Source organism: Camelus dromedarius, chromosome 1 (genome assembly GCF_036321535.1).
Source record: "Camelus dromedarius isolate mCamDro1 chromosome 1, mCamDro1.pat, whole genome shotgun sequence".
Taxonomy (NCBI): domain Eukaryota; kingdom Metazoa; phylum Chordata; class Mammalia; order Artiodactyla; family Camelidae; genus Camelus; species Camelus dromedarius.
Genome location: NC_087436.1, coordinates 47149330 through 47172459, shown reverse-complemented (window position 1 = coordinate 47172459; position 23130 = coordinate 47149330). Strand labels below are relative to the sequence as shown.

At 44.2% G+C, this 23130-nt stretch overlaps 1 protein-coding gene across 1 annotated transcript in view; it reads left to right on the top strand.

Moving 5' to 3' along the window:
* Positions 1 to 15189, top strand: part of HADH (hydroxyacyl-CoA dehydrogenase) — a 45868-nt gene extending 30679 nt beyond the window's left edge. Inside the window, exons 5-8 of the mRNA XM_031468089.2 lie at positions 198 to 287; positions 3359 to 3431; positions 13280 to 13396; positions 14403 to 15189. Of these exons, the coding sequence (XP_031323949.1) occupies positions 198 to 287; positions 3359 to 3431; positions 13280 to 13396; positions 14403 to 14521 (399 nt within the window). The 3' untranslated portion in view covers positions 14522 to 15189. The remainder of the gene's footprint in view (positions 1 to 197; positions 288 to 3358; positions 3432 to 13279; positions 13397 to 14402) is intronic.
* Positions 15190 to 23130: the final 7941 nt, after the last annotated feature.

The window sequence follows — 23130 nt, the reverse complement described above, 5'->3', positions numbered from 1 at the left end:
TATTCTGCTGTAGTCTGCTATCTTAGAGTAGCAGACTTAGATGTAGTGCTTAGAGTAGACATCTTCGTTTCTGGCTTGAGATCCTTCTATTTTAAAACTAAAATTATCTTTGCTTTTGGTCAGTGTTTCCTTGAACTGTTTTTTGATATTGTTTGCTGACTCTCTGGTTATACGTCTTTTCTGCTTTGCATTTCCAGGTCATTAAAACACCAATGACCAGCCAGAAGACGTTTGAATCTCTGGTGGACTTCAGCAAAGCCCTGGGAAAGCATCCTGTTTCTTGCAAGGTAGAGTATGGGTAGGTTGCTAAGGGGGTGATTTTCCTTGGAACCTGACTTAGTCCAGGTAGAATTCTTCCATAGTAGAAATGATGTGGGAGATGGGTCACTTTTACTGCAGGCCTGTCTGCAGGCTGTAAAGGGCAAGCTGTGCCTACAGCAGGAAAATCAGACTCCTAAATTTTGCCCAAGGCCAGCAGTGGATAGCCTGACATCCCAATGGAGCCCACAGCTTCAGCTAAATTGAAAACTCAGACTTCCCTCTGGGCCTTGGCTTTTTTCTGTCGGTGAGCAGCTGTGTTTCCATAAATGGTTTTTGTTACCCCATTAGCTTAAGCTTCTGCTGGGCCTCGGGGAGCCAGAAGCCTGTGTGTCAGGCACGGCCTGATGTCCCACGTACCCCAAACAAAACTAGAGCTTCACTTTTGGAAGGAACACTGCAGGTGGTTAGGGAAATGAGAGACAGAGGCAAAAGCCCATCCGCCCAAGGTAGCGTTAACCAAACTGTTTCTCGGTGGAATGTTGCGTTATGGTTGTTTTGTGTTGTTTTGTTTTTCAGTAAGAAACATGGCTGAATGGAAAGCATGCCTCTAGCCTTTTTCCCTTTAAGATACCAGTGATTGTAAAATTATCCCAGTTGCTATCACCTGCTTTTGTTTTGATTATCTTCAATCTCTCCATTTCCTCTTTAGTTCCCATAAAACTTAGGGACTTGGCTTCTGACTTGGCAGGTCTTCCTAAAGGGGCAGTTAGTTTTATCACAAAGTGGCCATTATAAATTTTTATAAATATATGATCTACTTTTTTGACCATAATCTTAAATATCATTGTGGTTCTTCTCATAGCATACTTTTGCTTTCTGAAATACTCTCAAGTTTGAACTCATAGCATTGTGTTAACCTGTGAAAATTCAAATTGTTCAAGAATCATCTGGAAAAGTCACCTGTTGCTGTGGACCCCAGTAGCCAAAGAGAACAGACTTCCATGTGCCAGTTCCCCTGTCCAGAACTGTAGTGTTGTATTAAGGAGTCTCATTTTTTAACACTCAGTTTTTTTTGTTTGTTTAGTTTTGTGGTTTTAAAACATCTGGATTAAAAAAAAAATCACATTAATAAGCAGAGGGTATGGTTGCACTTTCTTATCAGCTTGTGCTTTGTTCGTGGCAGCGGGTAGTCATGGGTTAGAAAGGACATCAGTGCGCAGTAAATGAAAAATGAGGTGTGAAATGGAGGTGCAGGAACAAGCAGGGATGGTCTTTGGCAGCAGAGTCATACTAAGACTTCATGAGGAGAGTGTGGTATAGAAAGGTTAAGACGACTCTGGAGCCAGCCTGCCTGGGTTCAGATCTTGGCTCTGGCATTTATTAGCTATGTTGCTTTGAGCAAGCACTTAACCTCTCTGTGCCTCCGTGTCCTCTACCTCACATAGAGGTAATATTAGTATTTGTCTCACAGGGTTATTATGAGAATAAATGAATTAATGTTTGTAAAACACTTCGAACAACACAGTTCATGGCGTATGATAAGTACAGAGATAAAATATATTTAGTAAATAAATGTGTATGAAAAATGTAAGGTGAACAATTACATAAAATTAAATTGCCCTGTTAAAGGACTGTGTCTCTCTCCATTCTGCCAGCGTTATGAGTGTATCTGTCTCCGCATCCTCAGCAGCACTGGCTGTTATAATGGGGAAAACCTGCTACCAGTAATCTTACTGGCAACATGCTGTTTCATTCTAATGAATATTTCTTTGATTACTAGTGAGTTTAAATATTTTGTGAGTTTCAGCACTTTTTCCTTGTTGAGTTCTATGAACGCTTTATGTAGATGAAATTGTCTATATAAAAACCCATATATTATAATTGGAGAAAATATTTTTCCTGGACTGCCTTCTGATTTCTAACCTTGTATATGATATGCTTCATATATTTCACTATCCTACCCTATCCCGAATTTCTACAGTAAACTTTTTGAAGTTAGAAAGCATTTTTGCCCTGGTTGTAAACTCAACATTGTTGTAGTAACATAGTCTTGGTTAAACTGATAAAGCTCTTTTGTGCATCTCTGTACTCCTGGGAGAGGGGGTAGGGGAGGTTTCACCGTGTCCAGAAGGAGCGGAGGTACAGATCCTGCAGCTCCAGCATGCAGCCAGGTCAGCTGTAGGAGCAGGGCAGGAGGCTGGTCGTCTTTAATTCGGATGTTGATGGAGTGCCTAGTGTGTGTTAGAAATGGACACGAGGCCTGGGGCCAGGGTGAGGAGTTCTGCCTGCAGGAGGATCACCAGGGAATGTTCAAAGAGGAGCCTCCCCTACTTAGTGGAAATCGGCTTCACAACAAAAGAGAGCAGTAGGTAGACTCCAGAGCCCACACCTGGCCTGCAGGAGTGGTGGTTAAGCATTTTAATGAGGTGGGAAATGACGAGAGAGTGTGCAGTACAGGGGTTGTCCAGGGTAGAGGGCCTTGGGTGGTGAGCTGTGAAAGGCCATTAGTCTGTCCAGACCTGCTTGTTTGTTGCGGCACCTGTTCCCAACTCAACCATCCTGTGCCGCTGCCGGAGCGTGAGAAACTCCTGAAGCCAGGAAGTAGTGCCTCTGTGAGGATTGTTACTTTTTCTAGACTCCTGAAAGGGGTGTGGGAAAGGAGAGAAGTGGAGGGCTATATGCACAGCATTTTATGGGTTTCCTGGTTTATCTTCACAACTTGTGAGGTAGAAGTTACTGTACTATTCCCATTTCACAGATGATGAAACTGAGTTTCTGAGTGACACAGAGTCAGAGACTGTTAGAATTTGAGCCCAGATCTGCCTGTTCTCAAAGCTGTGCTCTTTTTAGTGACTCCTCTGCCTTGCTTGATCTGCCTTTATTTTGGGACCCATGCAGTGGAGGGTTCTGGGGTACTAGAGTTGCTGGATAAATTGTCATGTAAGATAGAAGTGAGGCTGTGCTGGTACTTTGAAAATGTAGCGCTAGATAAATGTGGGTAACAACCCAGGGTTAGAAGGAGCGATCTGGTGACTTCACAAAAGATAAAGTTCAGTGAAAATTCACTTGTCTTCTTTTTGTCTCTCTCCTCTGACAGGACACTCCTGGGTTTATTGTCAACCGTCTCCTGGTGCCGTACCTCATGGAAGCAGTCCGGCTGTATGAACGAGGTAGCTGTCCTGAGCCAGGCTGGGAGCAGCAGGTCTCGGCCCTGGCAGGCTCTCTGGGAGTTCTCATGCAGGTCCTGTGAGAAGGGCCAGGCCATGTGGAATAGGGAAGGGGCTTCTGTTTTCTGACTTTGTGAATCAGTCTGACCCTGGGTCGGGTGCCTTTCCACTGAGTTTCCTGGGCCCCTGGATTCCCTGAGGCCCCTGAGCTGACTCTAGGATGCCCCATGACAGTCCCAGTCAGAGCAGTCATGTGGCCAACACAGAGGTATATTCTGGATCTCTGGGTATATCCTCTTGCCTAACTTCCCTACCATACCGCTGGAAAGGTAACTCATGTCTGCTCTGCTTCAAAGACAAACAGATGGAACTGGGTGAAAAGCAAATGTAGTTTTCAGTTACTTCATTCACAAATGCTTGCTCCTGAGAATGTCATCTTTGTTTTTTATTTTCTTTTTATTGAAGTATAGTTGATCTGCAGTGTTGTGTTAGTTTCTGGTGTACAGCATAGTAATTCAGTTATTTATATGTGTGTGTGTGTGTGTGTGTGTGTATAAAATTCTTTTTTATATTCTTTTTCATTATAGGTTATCACAAGCTATTGAATACAGTTCCCTGTGCTATATATAGTAGGACCTTGTTGTTTATCTATTTTATATAAATAGTAGTGTGTATCTGCTAATCCCAAACTCCTAATTTATCCCCCCACCCCCTTTCCCCTTTGGTGACCATAAGTTTGTTTTCTATGTCTGTGAGTCTGTTTCTGTTTTATAAATAAGTCCATTTGTATCATTTTTTAGATTCCACATATAAGTGATATCATGTGCTATTTGTCTTTCTCTGATTTACTTAGTATAGTAATCTGCAGGTCCATCCATGTTGCTGCAAATGGCATTATTTCATTCTTTTTTATGGCTGAGTAGTATTCCATTGCATATGTTTACTGTATCTTCTTTATCCAGTCATCTGTTGATGGAATTTAGGTTGCTTACATGTCTCGGTAAATAGTGCTCCTATGAACATGGGGTGCATGTATCTTTTCAAATTGGAGTTTTCACCAGATATATGCCCAGGAGTGGGATTGCTGGATCATATGATAACTATTTTTAGTTTTTTAAGGAATATCATTACTGTTTTCCATAGTGGTTGCACCAAATTACATTCCCACCAACAGTATAGGAGGGTTCCCTTTTCTCCACACCCTCTCCAGCATTTATTGTTTGTGGACTTACTAATGATGGCCATCTTATTAATGATGGCCATGACTTTTTAAGGATGGCCATTCCAACTGGTGTGAGGTGATACCTCATTGTAGGGTTTTGTTTTGTTTTGTTTTTGAGGTTTAGTTAGTTTACAATGTTGTGTCAATTCCTGGTGTACAACACATTTGTATACATGCATATACATATATTCATTTTCAGATTCTTTTTCACTGTAAGCTGCTACAAGATATTGAATATATTTCCCTGTACTATATAGTACAAACTTGTTTATCTGTTTTATATATACCAGTCAGTATCTGCAAATCTTGAACACCCAGTTTATCCCTTCCCACTCCCCTCCTCCCTGGCAACCACAAGTCTGTATTCTATGTCTGTGATGTGAGTCTGTTTCTGTTTTATATGTAAGTTCATTTGTCTTTTTTTTTTTTTTTTTTTTTAGATTCCACATATGAGTGAGCTCATGGTATTTTTCTTTCTCTTTCTGGCTTACTTCGCTTAGGATCACATTCTCCAGGGCCATCCATGTTGCTGCAAATGGCATTATTTTATCACTTTTTATGGCTGAGTAGTATTCCAATGTATAAATAAACCACAACTTATTTATCCAGTCATATTTCGATGGACATTTAGGTTATTTCCTTGTCTTGGCTATTGTAAATAGTGTTGCTATGAACATTGGGGTCCAGGTGTCTCTTTGAATTAGGGTTTCCTCTGGATATATGCCCAGGAGTAGGATTGTTGGGTCATATGGTAAGTCTGTTTTTAGTTCTTTGAGGAATTTCCATACTGTTTTCCACAAAGGCTGCACCAAACCGCATTCCTACCAACAGTGTAGGAGGGTTCCTTTTTCTCCAAACCCTCTCCAGCATTTATCATTTGTGGACTTTTGAATGATGGCATTCTGACTGGTGTGAGGTGATACCTCATTGTAGTTTTGATTTACATTTCTCTGATCATTAGAGATGTTGAGCATCTTTTCATGTGCCTATTGGCCATCTGTATGTCTTCATTGGAGAAATGTCTGTTTAGGTCTTCTCCCCATTTTTTGATTGGATTTTTTGTTGTTGTTGTTGTTACTGAGTTGTAAGAGCTGTTTATATTTTCTGGAAATTAAACCTTTGTCAGTTGCATCATTTGCAAATATTTTCTCCCATTACATAGGTTTTCAGTTTGTTTTGCTTATGGTTTCCTTTGCTGTGCAAAAGCTTATAAGTTTAATTAGGTCCCATTTGTTAATTTTTGCTTTTATTTCCATTGCCTGGGTAGTCTGCCCTAGGAGAACATTGCTAAGATTTATGTCAGAAGATGTTTTGCCTATATTTTCTTCTAGGAGGTTTATAGTGTCTTGTCTTATATTTAAGTCTTTAAGCCATTTTGAGTTTATTTTTGAGTATGGTGTGAGGGAGTGTTCTAACTTTACTGATCTACATGTGGCTGTCCAGTTTTCCCAATACCACTTGACGAAGAGACTCTTTTCTCCATTGTATATTCTTGCCTCCTTTGTTGAAGGTTAATTGATCATTGATGTATAAGTTTATTTCTGGGCTCTCTATTCTGGTCCATTGATCCATCTGTCTGTTTTTGTGCCAATACCATGCTGTTTTGATTACTGTAGTTCTGTGGTATTGTCTGTAAGTCTGGGAGGGTTATGCCTCCAGTTTTGTTCTTCTTCAGTATTATGTACGCAATTCTGGGCCTTTTGTGATTCCATACAAATTTTGGATTATTTGTTCTAGTTCTTTGAAAAATGTCCTGGGTAATTTGATAGGGATTGCATTTAATCTGTAGATTGCTTTGGACAGTATGGCCATTTTAACAATATTAATTCTTCCAACCCAAGAGCATGGGATATCTTTCATTTCCTTAAATCATCTTTAGTTTTCTTTATCAGTGTTTTATAGTTCTCAATGATCACCTCCTTGATCAGGCTTTTTCCTAACTGTTTTATGTTTTTTGATGGCAATTTTAAAAGGGATTATTTCTTTACCTTCCTTTTCTGATATTTCATTGTTTGTGTAAAGAAATGCAACAGATTTCTGTAAATTAATCTTGTATCCTGCTACCTTGCTGAATTCTTTTATCAGTTTTAGTAGTTTTTGTGTGGAGCCCTTAGGGTTTTCTATGTATAGTAGCATGTCATCGGCATATAATGACATTTTTATTTCTTCGAGTTTGGATCCCTTTTATTTCTTTTCTTTGTTTGAGTGCTGTGGCTAGGACTCCCAGTACTGTGTTGAATAGAAGTGGTGAGAGTGGGCCTTCTTGTCTTTTTCCAGATTTTAGCAGGAAGGCTTTCACTTTTTCACTATTGAATGTTATGTTGGCTGTGGGTTTGTCAAAAATAGCTTTTGCTATGTTGAGATATGTTCCCTCTGTACCCACTTTGGTAAGAGTTTTTATCATGAATGGAGGTTGAGTTTTATCAAATGCTTTTTCTGCATCTATTGAGATGATCATGTAGTTTTGGTCCTTTTGTTGATGTGGTGTATCACATTTGCATATGTTGAACCATCCTTGTGACCCTGGGGTAAATCCAACTTGATCATAGTGTATGATCTTTTTCATGTGTTGTTGGACTCAGTTTGCTAATATTTTGTTGAGAATTTTTGCGTCTATATTTATCAAAGATACTGGCCTGTGGTTTGGGGTTTTTTTTTGTTTGTTTTTTTTTTTTTGGTAGTGAGTGTCTTTGTCTGGTTTTGGTATCAGGGTGATGATGGCATCATAGAATGAGTATGGGAGTGTTTCCTCCTCTTCAGCCTTTTGGAAAAGTTTGAGAAGGATCGATACGAGTTCTTCTTTGTATGTTTGGTAGAATTCCCCACTGAAGCCGTCTGGTCCTGGACTTTTATTTTGTTTTTAAATGGATTCTATTTCACTTCTAGTGATTGGTCTGTTCAAATTATCTACTTCTTCTTGATTCAGTTTTGGTGGACTGTGTGTTTTTAGAAATGTGTCGATTTCTTCTAGGTTGTCCAGTTTGTTGGCATATAATTATTCATATTATTCTCATTTTTTTTGGTGTATCTTTGGTATCAGTTGTTATTTCTCCTCTTTCATTTCTTGTTTTGTTTGTGTCCTCTCTCTTCTTCTTGGTGAACCTGGCCAGAGGCTTGTCGATTTTGTTTTACCCTTTCAAAAAACCAGTTCTTGATTTGATTGGTTTTTTCCTGGTATTTTTTAAATCTCTGTTTTACTTAATTCCCCTCTGATCTTTATTTATTTCCTTCTGCTGACTTTAGCTTTTGTTTGTTCTTCTTTTTCTGATTCTTTTAGGTGGTAGGCTAGGTTGTTTATTTGATATGTTTTTGTTTTTTGAGGATGGCCTGTATCACTATGAACTTGCTTTTGCTGCATCCCATAGATTTTGTGTGGTTGAGTTTTTATTGTCATGTGTCTTAAGGTATATTTTAATTTCTTCTTTGATTCCATCTTTTACCCTTTGGTTTTTAGTAACATGTTGTTTAGTCACCATCTAATCATTTTTTTCTTGTTCTCTTTCTGTGGTTGATTTCTAGTTTCCTGCCATTGTGGTCAGAAAAGATGCTTGAAATAATTTCTATCTTAAATTTGTTGAGGCTTGTTTTGTGTCTGAGTATGTGATCTATTCTGGAGAATGTTCCTTGTGCACTCGAAAAGAATGCATACTCTGGGTTTTCTGGATATAATATTCTGAAAATATCAATTAAATCTGACTGTTCTACTGTGTCATTTAGGATCCCTGTTGCCTGATTGATTTCCTGTCTGGAAGATCTGTCCATTTATGTGAGTGGGGTGTTAAAATCTCCTCCTATTATTGTATGAGAATGTCATTTTTAAAACAAAACATTTATACCAGCTCTTCCAGAGAGATGAAAGCATATTTGCTTCCTCAAAATCTGCTTTAAATATTAAAACTTTCCTCTGTTTTATGGAGGCATTTGCCTCACTTTTGCTCCAAGATCAAACCAACACTTCTGTGTTTATCTATCAACAAATATGCCTAATTACACCTCGAAGACAGCATGAAGCGTTTTGTCCTACTTTGAAAGTCAGGGATTTTTTTCTTTAATGTAATGTTTTAGAAATAGCATGTGGGTGATTCACCTCTTGATGGTGTTTTTCTCAGTGAAACATATTGTCACTTTGATATGTTTTCAAATGCACAATGTATCAGTTTGTACGTTGAAAGCCATTTTCTTGTCTTCTGCTTTTCTCCCTCCAGCAGTGGTCCCTTTCTAAAGACATGGAGTCTCTTTGACCCTGACCATCGCTAGACACCTGGGAGGGGGATCTGACCCGCAGGGGAGTGATCTTAATCTGCCCTTGGTGCTGCCCTCAGCCCCCTGTCACTCCTCGTTCCTTTGCCCTTTTCCCCACGGTCTTCTCAGGGCCTGTGAGCCAGAGCATCTGCTTCTGCAGGCACTGGGTGTCATGTCTGGGTGGGGGCTATTTCCCGGGGAGCCACACTGTGGCCTGGATTCTGGTGTCACCCCTCAGGCTTCTTACCATGTCCCTTCTGCCCCCTCGAGCTTCTGCCCTCATTCAGCCAGTACTACAGGGGTGTGCTCACATGCACACCTGCCACCCTGTCTCCACTCGTCTGCTCTGAGATGCATCTGTTCTGCTGTGAAACCTGAAGCCATCTTGGATTATCCCTCTCTCGCCTGCTGTGTCTGTTAATTTGTCACTTTTGTGATTCCTCCCTATCACCCCAGTCCCTGCACCAGTTAACCTGCCTTTAGTGAGGCTCCCTCTGGCAGCAAAGGAATTGACATTACCTTGTGTCTTTTCCAGACAGGACTCCTCAACTGTCCTGTCGTCCAGGAGGGTGAGGAGATGGTGCATGCTGTCCTGCCCCGCACAGTTAGGTGCGGGGACCACGGGCCAGCAGCAGATGTGTCATGAGGACACTGGTTAGCTCAGCCTTCTCTGAACTCACTGGGGAGAACATCTCTGTTCAGCACTGTCTTGGTCAGTTTGGGTTGCCGTAACAAAATAATAGTATAGACTTGGTGGCATATAAGTGACAGAAATTTATTTTTCACAGCTCTGGAAGCTACAGTCCATCATCAGGGTGCCAGCATGGTCGGGTTCTGGTGCGAGCCTTCTTCTGGCAGACTGACTGCCGACTTCTCTTTGTGTCTTCACGGGACGGAGAGCAGAGAGAGGAGACCAGCTTTCTCGTGCCTCTGAGAAGAGCTCTGATCTGGGGGCTCCACCCTTGTGACTTGTCTAGTCCTAATTCCTCCCAAAGGCCCCACCTCCTCATATCATCTCATTGGGGGTGGGATTTCCACATGAATTTGGGTCCATGACAAACACTGTTGATACACCTGGGGCGATTGCTCCATGCTGACAGGTTGGCAGGATGCTGCTCTGAGTGGTAGAGGCTCGTCAGAGGGATGTGTGGAGCATTAGAGCAGAGAACCAACACCAGCATCGTCCACTCAGGCCTCCTAGGCAGCTGAGCAGCTTCCAGAGTGCGCAGGCCCCCAGTGGTGCTTCTGCCAGCTGTCCGGGGGATACAGCGGCGTTTGCCATCTGACACCACTGCTCTGCGGTGCTGAGAGCCTCGTGTCTCCTGTGTCAGGCCCCCTTCCCCAGGGTCCTGCAGCTTCTATCCTTCCTGTTGCTCACATCTTCCCGCCTGTAACCAAGGCCTGATTGGTGGGGTCAATCACCCTCGTCCCTGAGGGTCAGGACTCTCTCCTTTGAGCAGAGCTTTGAGCGGGCTGGCGCCTGGTAGCAGGCAGCTGCCCCCGTCGGACAGCACTCAACACAAGTCAGGGTCAGCTCTGGCAGGGTGGTGGTCCCGCATGGGAGTGCCACGAGCCTGTGCCCCAGCCCCCATGTGACATCCTGCCACGCTGTCCCTCCCCTGCTCAAGACGTGTAGTGGTTCTGTTGTATCCTGCCAACCACAGTGCCATTGCCGGGGAGCCTTCTTCCTCCTCACCCGCCACCCCTCCCATCATCACCGCATACCTTTCTCCTGCCTTTCTCACAAGGTCCCGCCAGAGTGGCCCCAGTGCTCTAGGCTGGACGTAGCCTGTGTTGTCCTAACTGTGCACTTTGTCTCTCCCTTGGCACACGTGCCACTCTCCTCCCTGCTGCATGGCATGTGCCTCTATTCTCCTCCTGTCCTGTTTTCTGTGGCATATTTGGGTCCTCATCTTTATACGCCACAGAGTGCTCGTGTAGGACGGGTGTTAGGTAGCTGCTCCTGAATAAAGGAATGGTGGCTGCACTGTGGCTCTGATCCTTGTTGCTGTGACTCTTGTTTGTTTTTAATGCCAAGAATGGTCGGTAGGTGGTGCTGATGAGCCAGCAAAAGAGGCCTGTTGAGGCAGTTTCCGGGTTCCCAGGCATGCAGAAGAGCTGGGAGTTCACTGAGGACACCTTTCTTTGTTGTCTAGAGTTAGGGGTTCTTAGCTGGGGGGTGGGGGGGTGTTGTCCCATGAGCCTCCTAAGTTTGATGCAGAATTTTGTGTCTATGTACATTTTCTCTGGAGAAGGTGTCAGATTCTCAGTGAAGTGCTTGACTCTAAAGGTTAGGAATTATTGGTCTAAAACATGATATCACATTTAACTCTCACATGGCAGACCCATCTGTATTTTATTTCTGTCTTTACTTTTTGCCTCTTTTGCTTTGTATTACTCAGAATAGAATTTTTAGGATTGTGCTGACTTGGTAAAACTGTTCAGATTTTTTTTTTCTATGATATGCTATGTCTTCATATAATTTTTTGAAATAAAATAGTCAAGTGATTCTCTGAATTCGGAATGACAGTCTTGACTCTAGGGTTTATTGTCTGTCTTGAATATTGATTTGATTAAATGGCTTTAGGTAAGTTGGAACCATTATGCTTGAGATTCTGTCCTCAGGGAGCCTATATTCTAATGAAGGGAGACAGCCTGTAGTGAATGAACCAACAGATAACATGTTAGCTTGTGACCAGTAATCCCTGAGAAAGATAAATAGTCTAGGGGATGGCAGGAGTCCTAGCCTGGAGTCCAGACAGTTGCTAGTTCATGTGCAGAGAGGAGGGGAGGCTCTGGGAGGTGACACTGAGGACAGGGTGCCGGGCACAGAGCAGCTGTTGCTGAGCTAGGGGTGCTCGCTGGGTTGTCATCCCAGCATCTTGGCCCCAACACCACAGAAGCCCCGGAGTCTAATGAAGTCCTCTCAGCAGAATCCACTTATCGGCTCCTGTGTTCTTTCTCATTCTTGCCTTTGCACATGCTGTTCCCGCTGCACAGAATGCCCTTCCCTGCCCTCTCTTCCCTTGGGATTCTCTTCAGGACCATCAGGACCTGGGCCTGGGTGGTGGTTTTGGTTGAGTTATGGCAGTGTGAGTAAATCTCTCCATCTTTGCCCACACGGCTGTGTGAATCTTCGTGACTCTTGAGGACTTGTTCTGATGACATTTTTGGTTTACTCACCTGAATTCTCCTGTTATATCATGAACACTTGAGTGCTTGTCTTGTTTTTGTCTCATTCTGAGTCTGTGGTGCCTGGTACATAACGGGTATAAATTAAAGTTGAATGAATGAATGAGGCCACCTGATAAAGCTAATGCGTATGTGATCACTTTTGCTCTCTTATGGCCTGAAACTCAAATCATGGTTCTCAGGATCCTCTGGCTGACTCACCAGTGGAGTACTGATAGTGTCACCCATAAGGAGTAACTGATTGCTTTCTAATCACCTTGAACTGTCTTGAATCCTTTGGCATTACTTAGGACTTCGTGTGCTTTTAAAAATAGTCTTTATGGATGTTTCAGTAGTTCTTGTTCCTTGTGCCTGAAAATCTGAAATAATAAGTATGAAATCCTCTCAAGTACTTTATCATTTTTTCCTTTTTTTTTTTTCCAAGCTTTGATGTAATTGACTATTTCTTTATGCTTTGGAACAAAATTCTAGATAACCGCTTGTTACAGGCTATTCCCATTCCTGATTTTGGAGAATAGGGGACAGGTTGTTCTCTGTAAAAACCTCTGTAGCCCAAGGACAGTATCTGAAGGATTCCATAAAATTCCAAAGAAAAAGTACACAGGCTCTTGTCTTAGTCTACTCAGCACACTTTCAAACTTGCATGGCCGTTCTAAGTCAGGTTTGGGCTTTGTTTAAACATCATCTTAACCAAAGGGTTTATGTGCATGTGATTCCAGAGGGAATACTCATTACTTGTAAAACAAAAAAGCTGGAAAAGAAAAATACACATACAATACACAGAAAATATAAAGCTTAGTTCTTTTCTTTTCTTTTTTTTTTATAAAAAGGTCTATTTATCCATCAAAAATATGCTGTCGCTTTAAAGGGTATTTTAATAAATTATTCCAGAGTTGGAGAATCCCGCTCCACTGGAAGTAAGCGGTGTCCCCGGCCGCTGGGGCCTCTCTCCGCGAGCAAGGCAGCAGCGCTCTGGAATCCACCTCACACAGTCACTTTGTGGGGTAGCTTGGAGAACCTTGTGACCTATTTGGCATGTTCCCCTGAGACAGAATCATATCCAAGCCAGAAATCCTGACTCCAGATGGTTTTTGAATGTGCAAATATGTAAAACTCTGGTGATTCAGGGACCGACGCGTGACAGGGAGGACCTTGGGAAGGACGGTGTGGCTTAGTGCTGCCCTCTTCTCCGCAGGTGACGCGTCCAAGGAGGACATCGACACTGCTATGAAGCTGGGCGCTGGCTACCCCATGGGCCCATTCGAGCTTCTCGATTACGTTGGGCTGGATACTACGAAGTTCATCATGGACGGTAAGGGTTGGAATTCTCTGTAGTCTGTCTTTAACTGAGTTGAGGTGGTCTCTCTCAATTATGGATTAAATGATAATGCCTATTTAAAACAAATTATTAAGAGTCTTAGTAGACCTTCCAAAGTGTTGCCCCACCAGCTTAAAGAGTCAAGTTAACAAATGACAGAAGGAAAAATGTGGCTGCCTGGTCTCACAAAGCAACTTTTTTTTAAACTTTTCATTTTGAAATAATTATACATTCACAGGAAGTTTCGAATACAGCGTAGACAGGGCCCATGTTCCCCTTTACTTCATTTCCCCCGATGGTTCCTTCTTATATAATGACTGTAGTACAATATCAGGGCCAGGAGATTGACATTGGTACCCAGTCATTCTGTCCCATAGGCTGATTAGTATAACCACTGCCTTCAAGGTACACAGCCATTTAAAGAGGTACAGTCATTCTACTGTAGTGGCTTTGAAGACAGGGTTAAAACTATTAACCAAAATGGGGGTACTGAAGTTGAATGTAGCTCATACTACCAAGTCTCAACACAGAATACTCATGTACTTGGGAGGAGCGAGGAGGGTTCTAATTGAAACATGAACTTTTGGATTTCATGAGGATGCAAAATACCAGTAGCAGCAAATTCAGATCTTTAACATGTCTGGAAGTCATCTCACTGTGCCACTAATAGGTCCAGCCTCCAGATTAAGGGGTTCTGTTTGTGTACCTGGATCTTTGGCATCAGCAGTTTCCAGGAAGGGATTGGCTGAACAGGAGGGCCGTGGTAGAGCCAAGCCTTGAGCAGCATGGCCTGTGGGAGCACACCTACTTCTGGGCTCATGTGCAGCCTTTCTTCTGCCTCTGCCATTTGGGCCAGAGTGGCTCCAGGCCCGTGAGGCTCTCCCACATCAGAGGAGGCACCCTTCTCCCCTGAACTCTGCCTTCAGACTTGTCCTAGGGATGCTGAGATGCAGAATAAACCCAGAACTTCATCCTGAGCCCTCTCCTCTCCTCTCAATAGGGTGGCATGAAATGGATTCCAAGAACCCCTTGTTTCAGCCCAGCCAATCCATGAATAAGCTGGTGGCAGAGAATAAGTTTGGCAAGAAGACTGGAGAAGGATATTACAAATACAAATGATGCTCAGCTTCTCTGGCTCCGGGAAGAAGCCCCCATAAGCACGTACCAGCAGCTCCCCAAGTGCCCACAGGAGTGTTCTTTGGTCAGATGTTCCCTCACACAGCACCATCTGTTCGATATGCATTTTGATTGTAATCTATCTGAACTAATTATTTACCCTAGTAACAGTAGTAGCTGATTCCTCCATTGAGAACTAATTCCCTTTGTAGTCTATTTCTGTGTATTTTCTGAAAAGCTTTATTTACACCCTCGGTGCCTTGGAGCAAACATTTCTTTCGAACCTGTGTCCATCATTGCCACACGGGAATGTCACGAGTGAGTGACACATCGTGGTGTGTCTGTGAAGGGCTGCGCAGGTAGCACCAGCATCTCGCCTTTTCGAGAACATTTACCGCCTGCAGCTTCAAGCCTTACCCTACATCCTGAGCACGGCGACGTAAGGTGTCATGTCTTGATTCAACTCACCACCAAAACACTGCTGCTGGGTTGGTGGAGATGTCTCCACGTGCTGGGTTTGCCAGAATAAGTTTCATTCACATCTGAAATCGGAATAATTATTGTCTGGGTTTTTTTTTTCCATGAGAAATCATTGCTGCAAATTAATAAAATGTAGTCTTTCAATCTGTAAAAATTTGAATTGAAATAAACATACGTATAATTTTAAATAATCGTTGCTTCAATGGCTGTGAAAGTAAAGGGTGGTCATCGAGGCAGTGCCCCGCCTTTGGCCTGTTGTCATTTTTCCAGCAGTAATGCTGGGGAAGGAGCGGCGGGAGCAGGTGTTCAGGTGCAGCCTGCCTGCAGCTGTCACTCCAGGTTTCTTACCAGTAAAGCAATAATAAGGGCACAGAAGACAGTTTTTAAGGAACATCTGTTTTTTCTTTGCCAACAAAAAGAGTGTAACATAAGCTTCCTTTAATCATTGGCTTGAGAAAGTGTCTTCCAAGATAGAATTTTGAAGCTGGAAAGACATCAGAAACTCTGAGGTCCAGTGGCTTCATTAACAGAGAGCTGAAGGGATATGGCCAAGGTCACCAGAAATTTGGTAGCAGAGAGCCAGGATTCGAACTAGGTTTTGATGATAAAATTAAATACAAAATAGCAAATTTGAAAATCTCAAATCCAGACTTTCAAAGAGGACTGTCCCCAAAATGGGCATCCTTGTTTGGTGTCCTGGGTCACAGTTCTGATAGTTGAGAGATTTTTTCCCCCCTCCCTTTCATGATGAATGAAGGGGAGCTTCTTAATTTTTTTTTTTTTTACTTGAATCTAACTATAGCATCATGGGAAAATACACACATACATTTCTACCGCATATAGGACCTGGGTTAGGAAACTTTTAGGTTATTCTTATAAAACATTTCCTAACGAAAAAAAGGAAGCACCTGTGGCACCACCACCATTTCCATTACCTGTGGCTCCCCTGTGGTCTGACAGCCCCCTGCTCACGCTCTGGCTGGCTCTTGACCTTTGACATGAGCTCTCGGCTTAGCGGGGCTTCCTTTCCTTCTCATTCTCTGACTGGAGTGCCTGCAGGACGTGGGCCCTTGACCTGGAAGTGGCAGGGCTTTTTCTGGACCACTGAATTCCAGGAAAGAGAACTCGGCCTGGGACCGGGGTGTGAGCGTGGGGGTCGCAGCTGTCTTTTCTGGCTGAGGGTTTCCAGCCTACCAGAAAGTCACCCGGCCTGTGGACATTCTTGTATCGTTTTCAGAAAGCCGCTCCCATGTGCCTTGTTTGGGGCTGGGGAGGAATTTAGACCATCTTCCAAGCTCGGGAGTCAGGAGCGGCTTTCTCAGTCCTGTGCTCAGGTCTCCGCTGTCCACCCAGGGCTCCGTGGGGAGAAGGGTCTCATCCGTCAGGTCCTCTGCTTCCAAATCAGGGCCAGCTGCTGCTGTTGGCAAACTGAGCCTCAGCAGGATGCCAGGGGGCTTGGGTTGGCCTCCGCTGTGTTTGGCTACGCCTGTTCAGGAGGGAGGGTGGGCCTGACTTCACCACGGCTGCCTCTCCTCCCCTCCCCAAACTCATCTCCACACAGCAACCACGGATCTTTTACCGCATCTTCAAAGTAACTACTAGGTTTTAGATCAAGAGGATACTTCTCCACTGCACCCCGTCCCCATCCTACCTTCTTAGTGATATTTTTGTTCCGGTAATAGAAAATTTGAGATTAAAAAGAAAACTACAGTTGATGAAATAGCTTGTTGGAAAAGTGAGCCTCTGAGCATAGCCATCACCTGGACTTCAATTACGTTTTGCAAGACGGCCTTCTCTGAAGAATACTTTCAATGCTTCTGAAAGTGTCTTTGTAAAATCAAAACTGTGGCCCTGAATATCCACAAGATGCACTGTTAACAGTTTCTCAGGGGAATATGGTTGGCTAACTTCTCTTGACATCAGTCGTCAGGTATATTTCCAGTGTGGGGACTGAAATAAATGGCTCAGCATGGGGGTGGGCGGCCGAGATCTTGGAACTGAGAAACTGCGGTATAAAATCTGGTGATATAAAATGATTCCCCTCTCGGTTCTGTTCTATAGTAAATTTTCTGACTCTTAACATGTCAGCTTTTAGAAGCTCGTTTGAGACTCAACCACTGATCATTGGAGAGGGTAGAACTAATAACATTACTCACTGCTTCTACAACAGGCACTAATTACACTTTCTCAGTTCGTAAGTTATACTTTCAGCACACTTGAAACAAGCTTTTGTCTTGTCCCACCTTGGTTTAATCCCTTTAACATTTCAACCTAAGTAACCAATTAAGTCTTAACCAAAAATACAAGGTGTGGCTATAATTTTGTGGGACTAATTTTCCTGTAAACAGGCATTGATGGTACTAAATAGTAATCTAAAAAATGCTTTGAACAATGAAAGCATTGCTGCACTTTCAACCTATTTGGTTGTGTAAATTCTGTTTTCAAAATTGGTCTCAATGTTTCATAATCAGTTTTTATTTCTAAGGCAGAACAAATTTTAACTACTGAAGGACAAACATCCCATCGACACTACGTCTGTTCAATGTTTTATTTAAAATTAACTGTAGCTGTTGCAGAATAATTGGGGTAAATGGTTTGTGGGCTTTGGAATTGAACAGACTTGGGTGCTAGTGCTCAGTTCCACTCTCTTGACCTCTGTACCCTAACCTCGGGGGTTACTAGTTTCCTGGGCATACCTGGCAGAATGGGCAGAGAGTTGGAACCTGCTGGCAGGGTTGTTCAGGGACCAAATGAGATGATAGGTATCAGGTGTTGAGCTCACTACCTGGCCCGATAGGCTGATTGTGACCACCTCCCTCCTCGTTGCCCCGTTTGGAAGGGAGCCATAGTTCGTGAACTCCTCCAGGCTTACAGAGAGCCCTGAACATCATACACCTGGGGAGTGGGCTGACGATTGGGAGCAGGCCCACGAGCCTTGTAAAAGAGTCTTAGAAGTGAAGCTTAGGGCCACCTGGGTAAAAGGAAAAGTGCGGGAGTTGCATGCTCCACCCACCACGCAGCCGCTCCGGAAGTTCTTACCCAGCCTTCGGAGGGCGGCTGGTCAGGGCTGAGCAGGAGGGGAGAGCAGGCTGGAAGGCGTCCCGGTGAGCCGGAGAGGCGGCGGCAGTCAGGTAAGTTACGGTTTATGTACGGGCGGTAGACTGTGCGTGATTTAAGACCCCAGAAAAAAGCAAGTGCATAGGAGAGGAGTCTCCTAATGCACATGGTGATTCAGGAAACAATGGTGGATGAACATGAGAAAAGTTAAACTTCATCCTATCATAATGTCGTTTGTCAGGGCAGAGGCCTCGTGGTGCGAGAAGCCGCGGCGTCCGACGTGGGTCTCCCAGCCTCATTTCTGCAGATGCACTGTGGGGGTTAGAAAAATGTAGCCTGTTCTCAGGCAAGCAGGTATTAGAAGGGAAAATCCCCTGGAATAAGAACTCTGCCTGCTGCTCCCTCCTCTTGACTACCAGGTTTAGAAAACAGGAACTGAGAAGCCTCCAAAACCCGTACGGGGGGGGGGGCGTGGGGGTGTGCATGGAGGCACATTTGAACAAAGTATTCTGCTTGGGGTGGTTTGCAGGACTGAACCCTAAAAGTCTCACTCTGAAACCAGGTGGAGGTTTTGCCGCGTACTTCCGGGAAGGTCAATTTCCGGAGCTTTTTCGCCTCAGTGTTGAATTCCTAGCGAAAGGCTGATGGTCCGGAACCGCCCGCCCCTCCACCGCATGGACCCGCAGTGGGACCAGGCAGGCAGGGGCGCCGCCAGCCCTCTGAGCCCGGACGGGTCGCGCGCTGCCCGGGGTGAGAAGCTCTTCAGCTGGCAGATGAAAACGTGGTGCAAGAGGGAGGGAAGTGGAACGAGCCCGCCGCCGCGAGGTCTGCACAGCTGTAGAGGCTTGAGCACATCCACACGCCCTCGTCTGCGAACCAGCCGCGCGTGGGGGTGTTTACGGGGAGACTGCTGCCCACGCCGCACTCGCGCTCGTGGGGTCGGGGTGGGGGGCGGGGGGCGGTCCTGGCAATAGCTGGCTCGGCTTTCTTAAGTCAGAGGCCTAGGTGAGGTTGCTAATGCTCGTGCCTTGGTTTTCGCTGTTGTCCTACCTTTCAGCATGTTAGAGGTTGACTTGCGAGGAGAGAGAACAAGTGTACTTTTGTTAAAATCTCAGCTAATCCCAAATGCTGGGGAGGGGGTCATTGGGGCCAGCACTTCTTCACAGGATGCGGCCCCCACACCTGCCCACTGAACCACAGCCTCCCTGGGACTCCGCCCTCCAGGGTCTCTGATACCACTTGAAATTTTCCTTCCTACTGTTGGAGGGGAGAATAGAGACAGTCATCCAACGTTTCAGAATAAGAGTTGTAGTGGCCACAGTACTGAGTGTGGCAATCAGGTTGAAAGCTCATGAGAACTGGCCAGTCCGAGAGGGGTGGGTGGATGGGTTGGACTTCTCTGGGACGTGGAAAGAGCCCAACTGATTGTAACCTTGGGAGTTTGAGCAGGCCCAGCCTGCGCTAGATGCTGGCACTTGGGGAGCAGATGAAATCGTTCAGCAGCACCTCTGGGCCTTTGTGAGTCTCCCAGCAAGCCCCTCACAGGCTTGGCTTCGTGTGCTGCACGGTGTCCAGTGCCGGGCATGGAGGGCCAGCTCGACTAGAAAACCATGTGCTGCCCTTCTCCAGCCGAGCAAGCCTGATAGGACCTGTAACAACAGGCCAGTCTGTGGGGCTTCGTTTTACTTTGGTTGTCTTTACCTTCCTGATGGGAGAACACCTCATTATGGCTTAGACCATAATTCAGTGATTCTACTGAGTTCAAATTCTGAGACAGTTAAGTTACGGACAGAGGAGAGAAAATGACTAATGTACTAATTCCACTGTGACTACGAAGAGAAACAGTTGTGTGACTAAGTCTACTTGTAGGAGTGTTCTCATTCCATCTGGCAAATAATACATTTTCGACCAATTTCCTCCATGTATTTAATGTAGATCAAAAATTAACTTAGCTGGTAGCATCTGAAGCTATTATAAATTGAGAAAAATATTTAATAAACACATCAGAGCAGATGACCCCATCCCCTTTCTGTAAGTATTTCCTTGATCCTTGGGCCAAAACAGTGTTTAGTCCTGGTTACCAACTGCTTCCATGGGCAGAAGAAATGTGCCCATGTGTTCTACGGCTATAGGCTTTACAAAAACAAAGTTTCTTTTTTTCTCATTGGGCAAAAAAAAGCCTGTTTAATAACAAATTATAAAAAAATTCAAGGGGAAGTTCATTTACTAAGTTATTTTGTATGTGCAAGGTGTCTCTCATTTTCCACTCACTGTATCTTGTTAGAGGTCAGTGAGATCTTCATTTGGCCCACCAGGAGGCAAAGGGCTGCCCATGCTGGGAGTGGCTCCAAACCTGGGCTCTCCTTACTGCACGCCTCCTTCCCTTTTAACATAAGAGCCTGTTTTGTTTGTTTGTTTTTGGCATTCTTTTTTATTGAAATATAGTCAGTTACAATGTTGTGTCAATTTCTGGTGTCCAGCGTAATGTTTCAGTCATACATATACATACACATACTCATTTTGATATAAGAACCTGATTTTTAAAGTTTAAATTACTGTTCAGGGAGAAGGATGCCTGCACATTGTAACAAGTGCCGGTGGTGAACAAGCTTACAAGCAGTAGAAACACTTTCCTAGTGGACAGTTATTTCAGCCCAGCCCATGGGCAGGTGCTCAGTAAACATGTACTGAATGAGCACATCGACCATTTCTGTTAAATGCCAGTTTACTGTGCCCACAATGCTGCTGACAGTGAACCACATGAGCATTATTTCTTCAACAGGGCAAGTGAGTGAACAGCCAGTTTTCACTTGTGTTCATTTTACTATAAATTATTCTGTATTACCTAATATGTATAAAGTCCTAGTTCAGGTTGATTCATGCTAGTAATGTTTCTTTTAAATAACTGCCCTTGGTACACCTTCCTCTCCTACTGTCCCTCAGAACCACTCCCAGCTGCGGTGTAAGATGGTGTAGACTTTCCCATCAGAGAGGTGCAGAAGTTTAAAACAGCAGCTTCCAAAATGGTATCCACTAAATGATGACCAGCAAAACCAATCATCTTATTTTTTCCATAATACGTAAGTAAGCAGCATTTAGAATCATGTCCTTCTATCAGTATTAAGATGTTTAACTTCACACTATTCAGTTTCTATTAAAAAGCAGATCCAGTTTTGTGTGTGTATGTATGTATCTCTAGAAATTAGGTTTTCACATGGCAGTTTTTAAAATTTTCTATGCGTGAAAGGTAGCATCCTGGGCAAACATAGTAATTTGTACCGCTACTGTGTCACGTGGAATTTAAGTTTCTCTTTTCTGTTGGAACCATGCATTACTCCCTTGTGACTTCTCCCTTTTAAAAGGAAAGCCACGCAGACATCTTACTGCTCAGGGGCCCCTGATCAGAGGTTTCCACACTGTTGCAGCCTTAGAACAAACTGTAGAGGAAAAAATGATTGTACTTGGACAGCTATAGTTGTGAAACTGTTCAAAGCCTCCTTCCAGCTAAACAGGTAGTTGCCAGCAACCCTAGCAACCAAAGTAAAGCCAGGAGAAAAGCACCCCTTCCTAAGACCAGCACACCAGCTGTGACCTCAGAGAAAGGCTGGGCTCCAGCAGGAAGGCTGGCCTGTTCTCTCCTGTTGGCACACAGTCCAGCTGTGAGCTCGTTGCAGGGAAGGACGCCCAATCACTGCAAGATCAAAAGCAGTAGCCAGAGGGAGTCCCTCTGCCTGGTGCCCCAGGAGAACGTCCCTTGGTTTGTATGTACCTCTCAAGGGCTCTGGACTCTCCTTCCCCAGAACTGCTGCCTGAGGAAAGCAGGATGGGGCAGATGCACCAAGAATGAGCACCGTGCCAGGACATCCAAGTTATCTGGGGAAAGTTATTCTGGAAGAAATGTAGAAAACTAGGAGGGACCAAATTGTGGCAAAGCAGCTGGCTCAGAGGATCCAAACAGCCTGCTGCTTTTGGCATTGTTGATTCACTCTGTGTCATAAAAACACAGCACAGGAGCAAGCGAGGGGGACTTGAGTGGGCTCTGGCCGAGGCCCGAGTCTAACCTCCTATCCCTGCTCTTCACTTGATGGACAGGCTTTTATTACTGATCAGTTTCTAAGATCCAGAAGAGCCAATCAGTGTGTTGCTACAACTCCCCCCCACCCCACCCCCAAAAAGTAACACTTAAATATTTATTTCTGTCACTTCCTACGCCACTTTGTTGGATGTTCTTGTTACTCCTGAAAAGAGTACAGTGGCAGTTTTAGGCAGTTATAACTTGGTTCATATACATTAAGAAAACTGAGAGATAATTTCAAATGAATATGAAACCTTTATAACAAGTAGGTCCCCTGGACATAATAGACATTTTTCCCTGGTTCAAGTTTAGGTCTAAATGAAGAAGAATTGGAGAGGTTCCAGAGGATAGTAATGAAAATGATTAAAGGACCGATGATGAAAGGTTCAAGGAATTGGGATTACTTAGCCTGGAGAAGAGAAATTTGAGGGGTGATTTAATGGCAATCTTCAAGTGCAGTATGTGGAGGGTTATTACAAGTATGGTAGCCAGCTGTTCCCCAGCTGTATTGAAGGTTGGAAAAAGGAAACGGAACTAGAATTTCAGCAAGAGACAGAAGCTAGACCAGCAGTATGAGTGGTTCTCAAACTAGCTCAATGGATTGTGGAAACTTTGTGGAAGACCATGAAATATTGATGTTTTAAACTTAAAATGCATAGTTTTTGCTACATCCAATAGCTCTATTTTAGTATAACAAAAGCTTGATTTAGGGGAGAATTACGAAGTACAAACTCAAAACTGGGAAAATGTTGATTCTGGGGAGATGTGTGGGTGTTAAAGTGCAGGGACACCTTGGTTTGGGGATCCCAGCGGGAGAAGCAGTGAGCTCTGACCAGAGGGCACCGGCACGCCTGCAGAGGTGTGAGGGCGGATGGCTGGAGCCCGGGAGGCTGTCTGGGTGCTCAGGAAGGAAGAGAATCACTACTGTCTGAGTTCTGGTGACCCTCTTCCTCCCTTTGGCCTGATTTCTATCTCCACCTGTGAGAAGAGGAGACAGGGG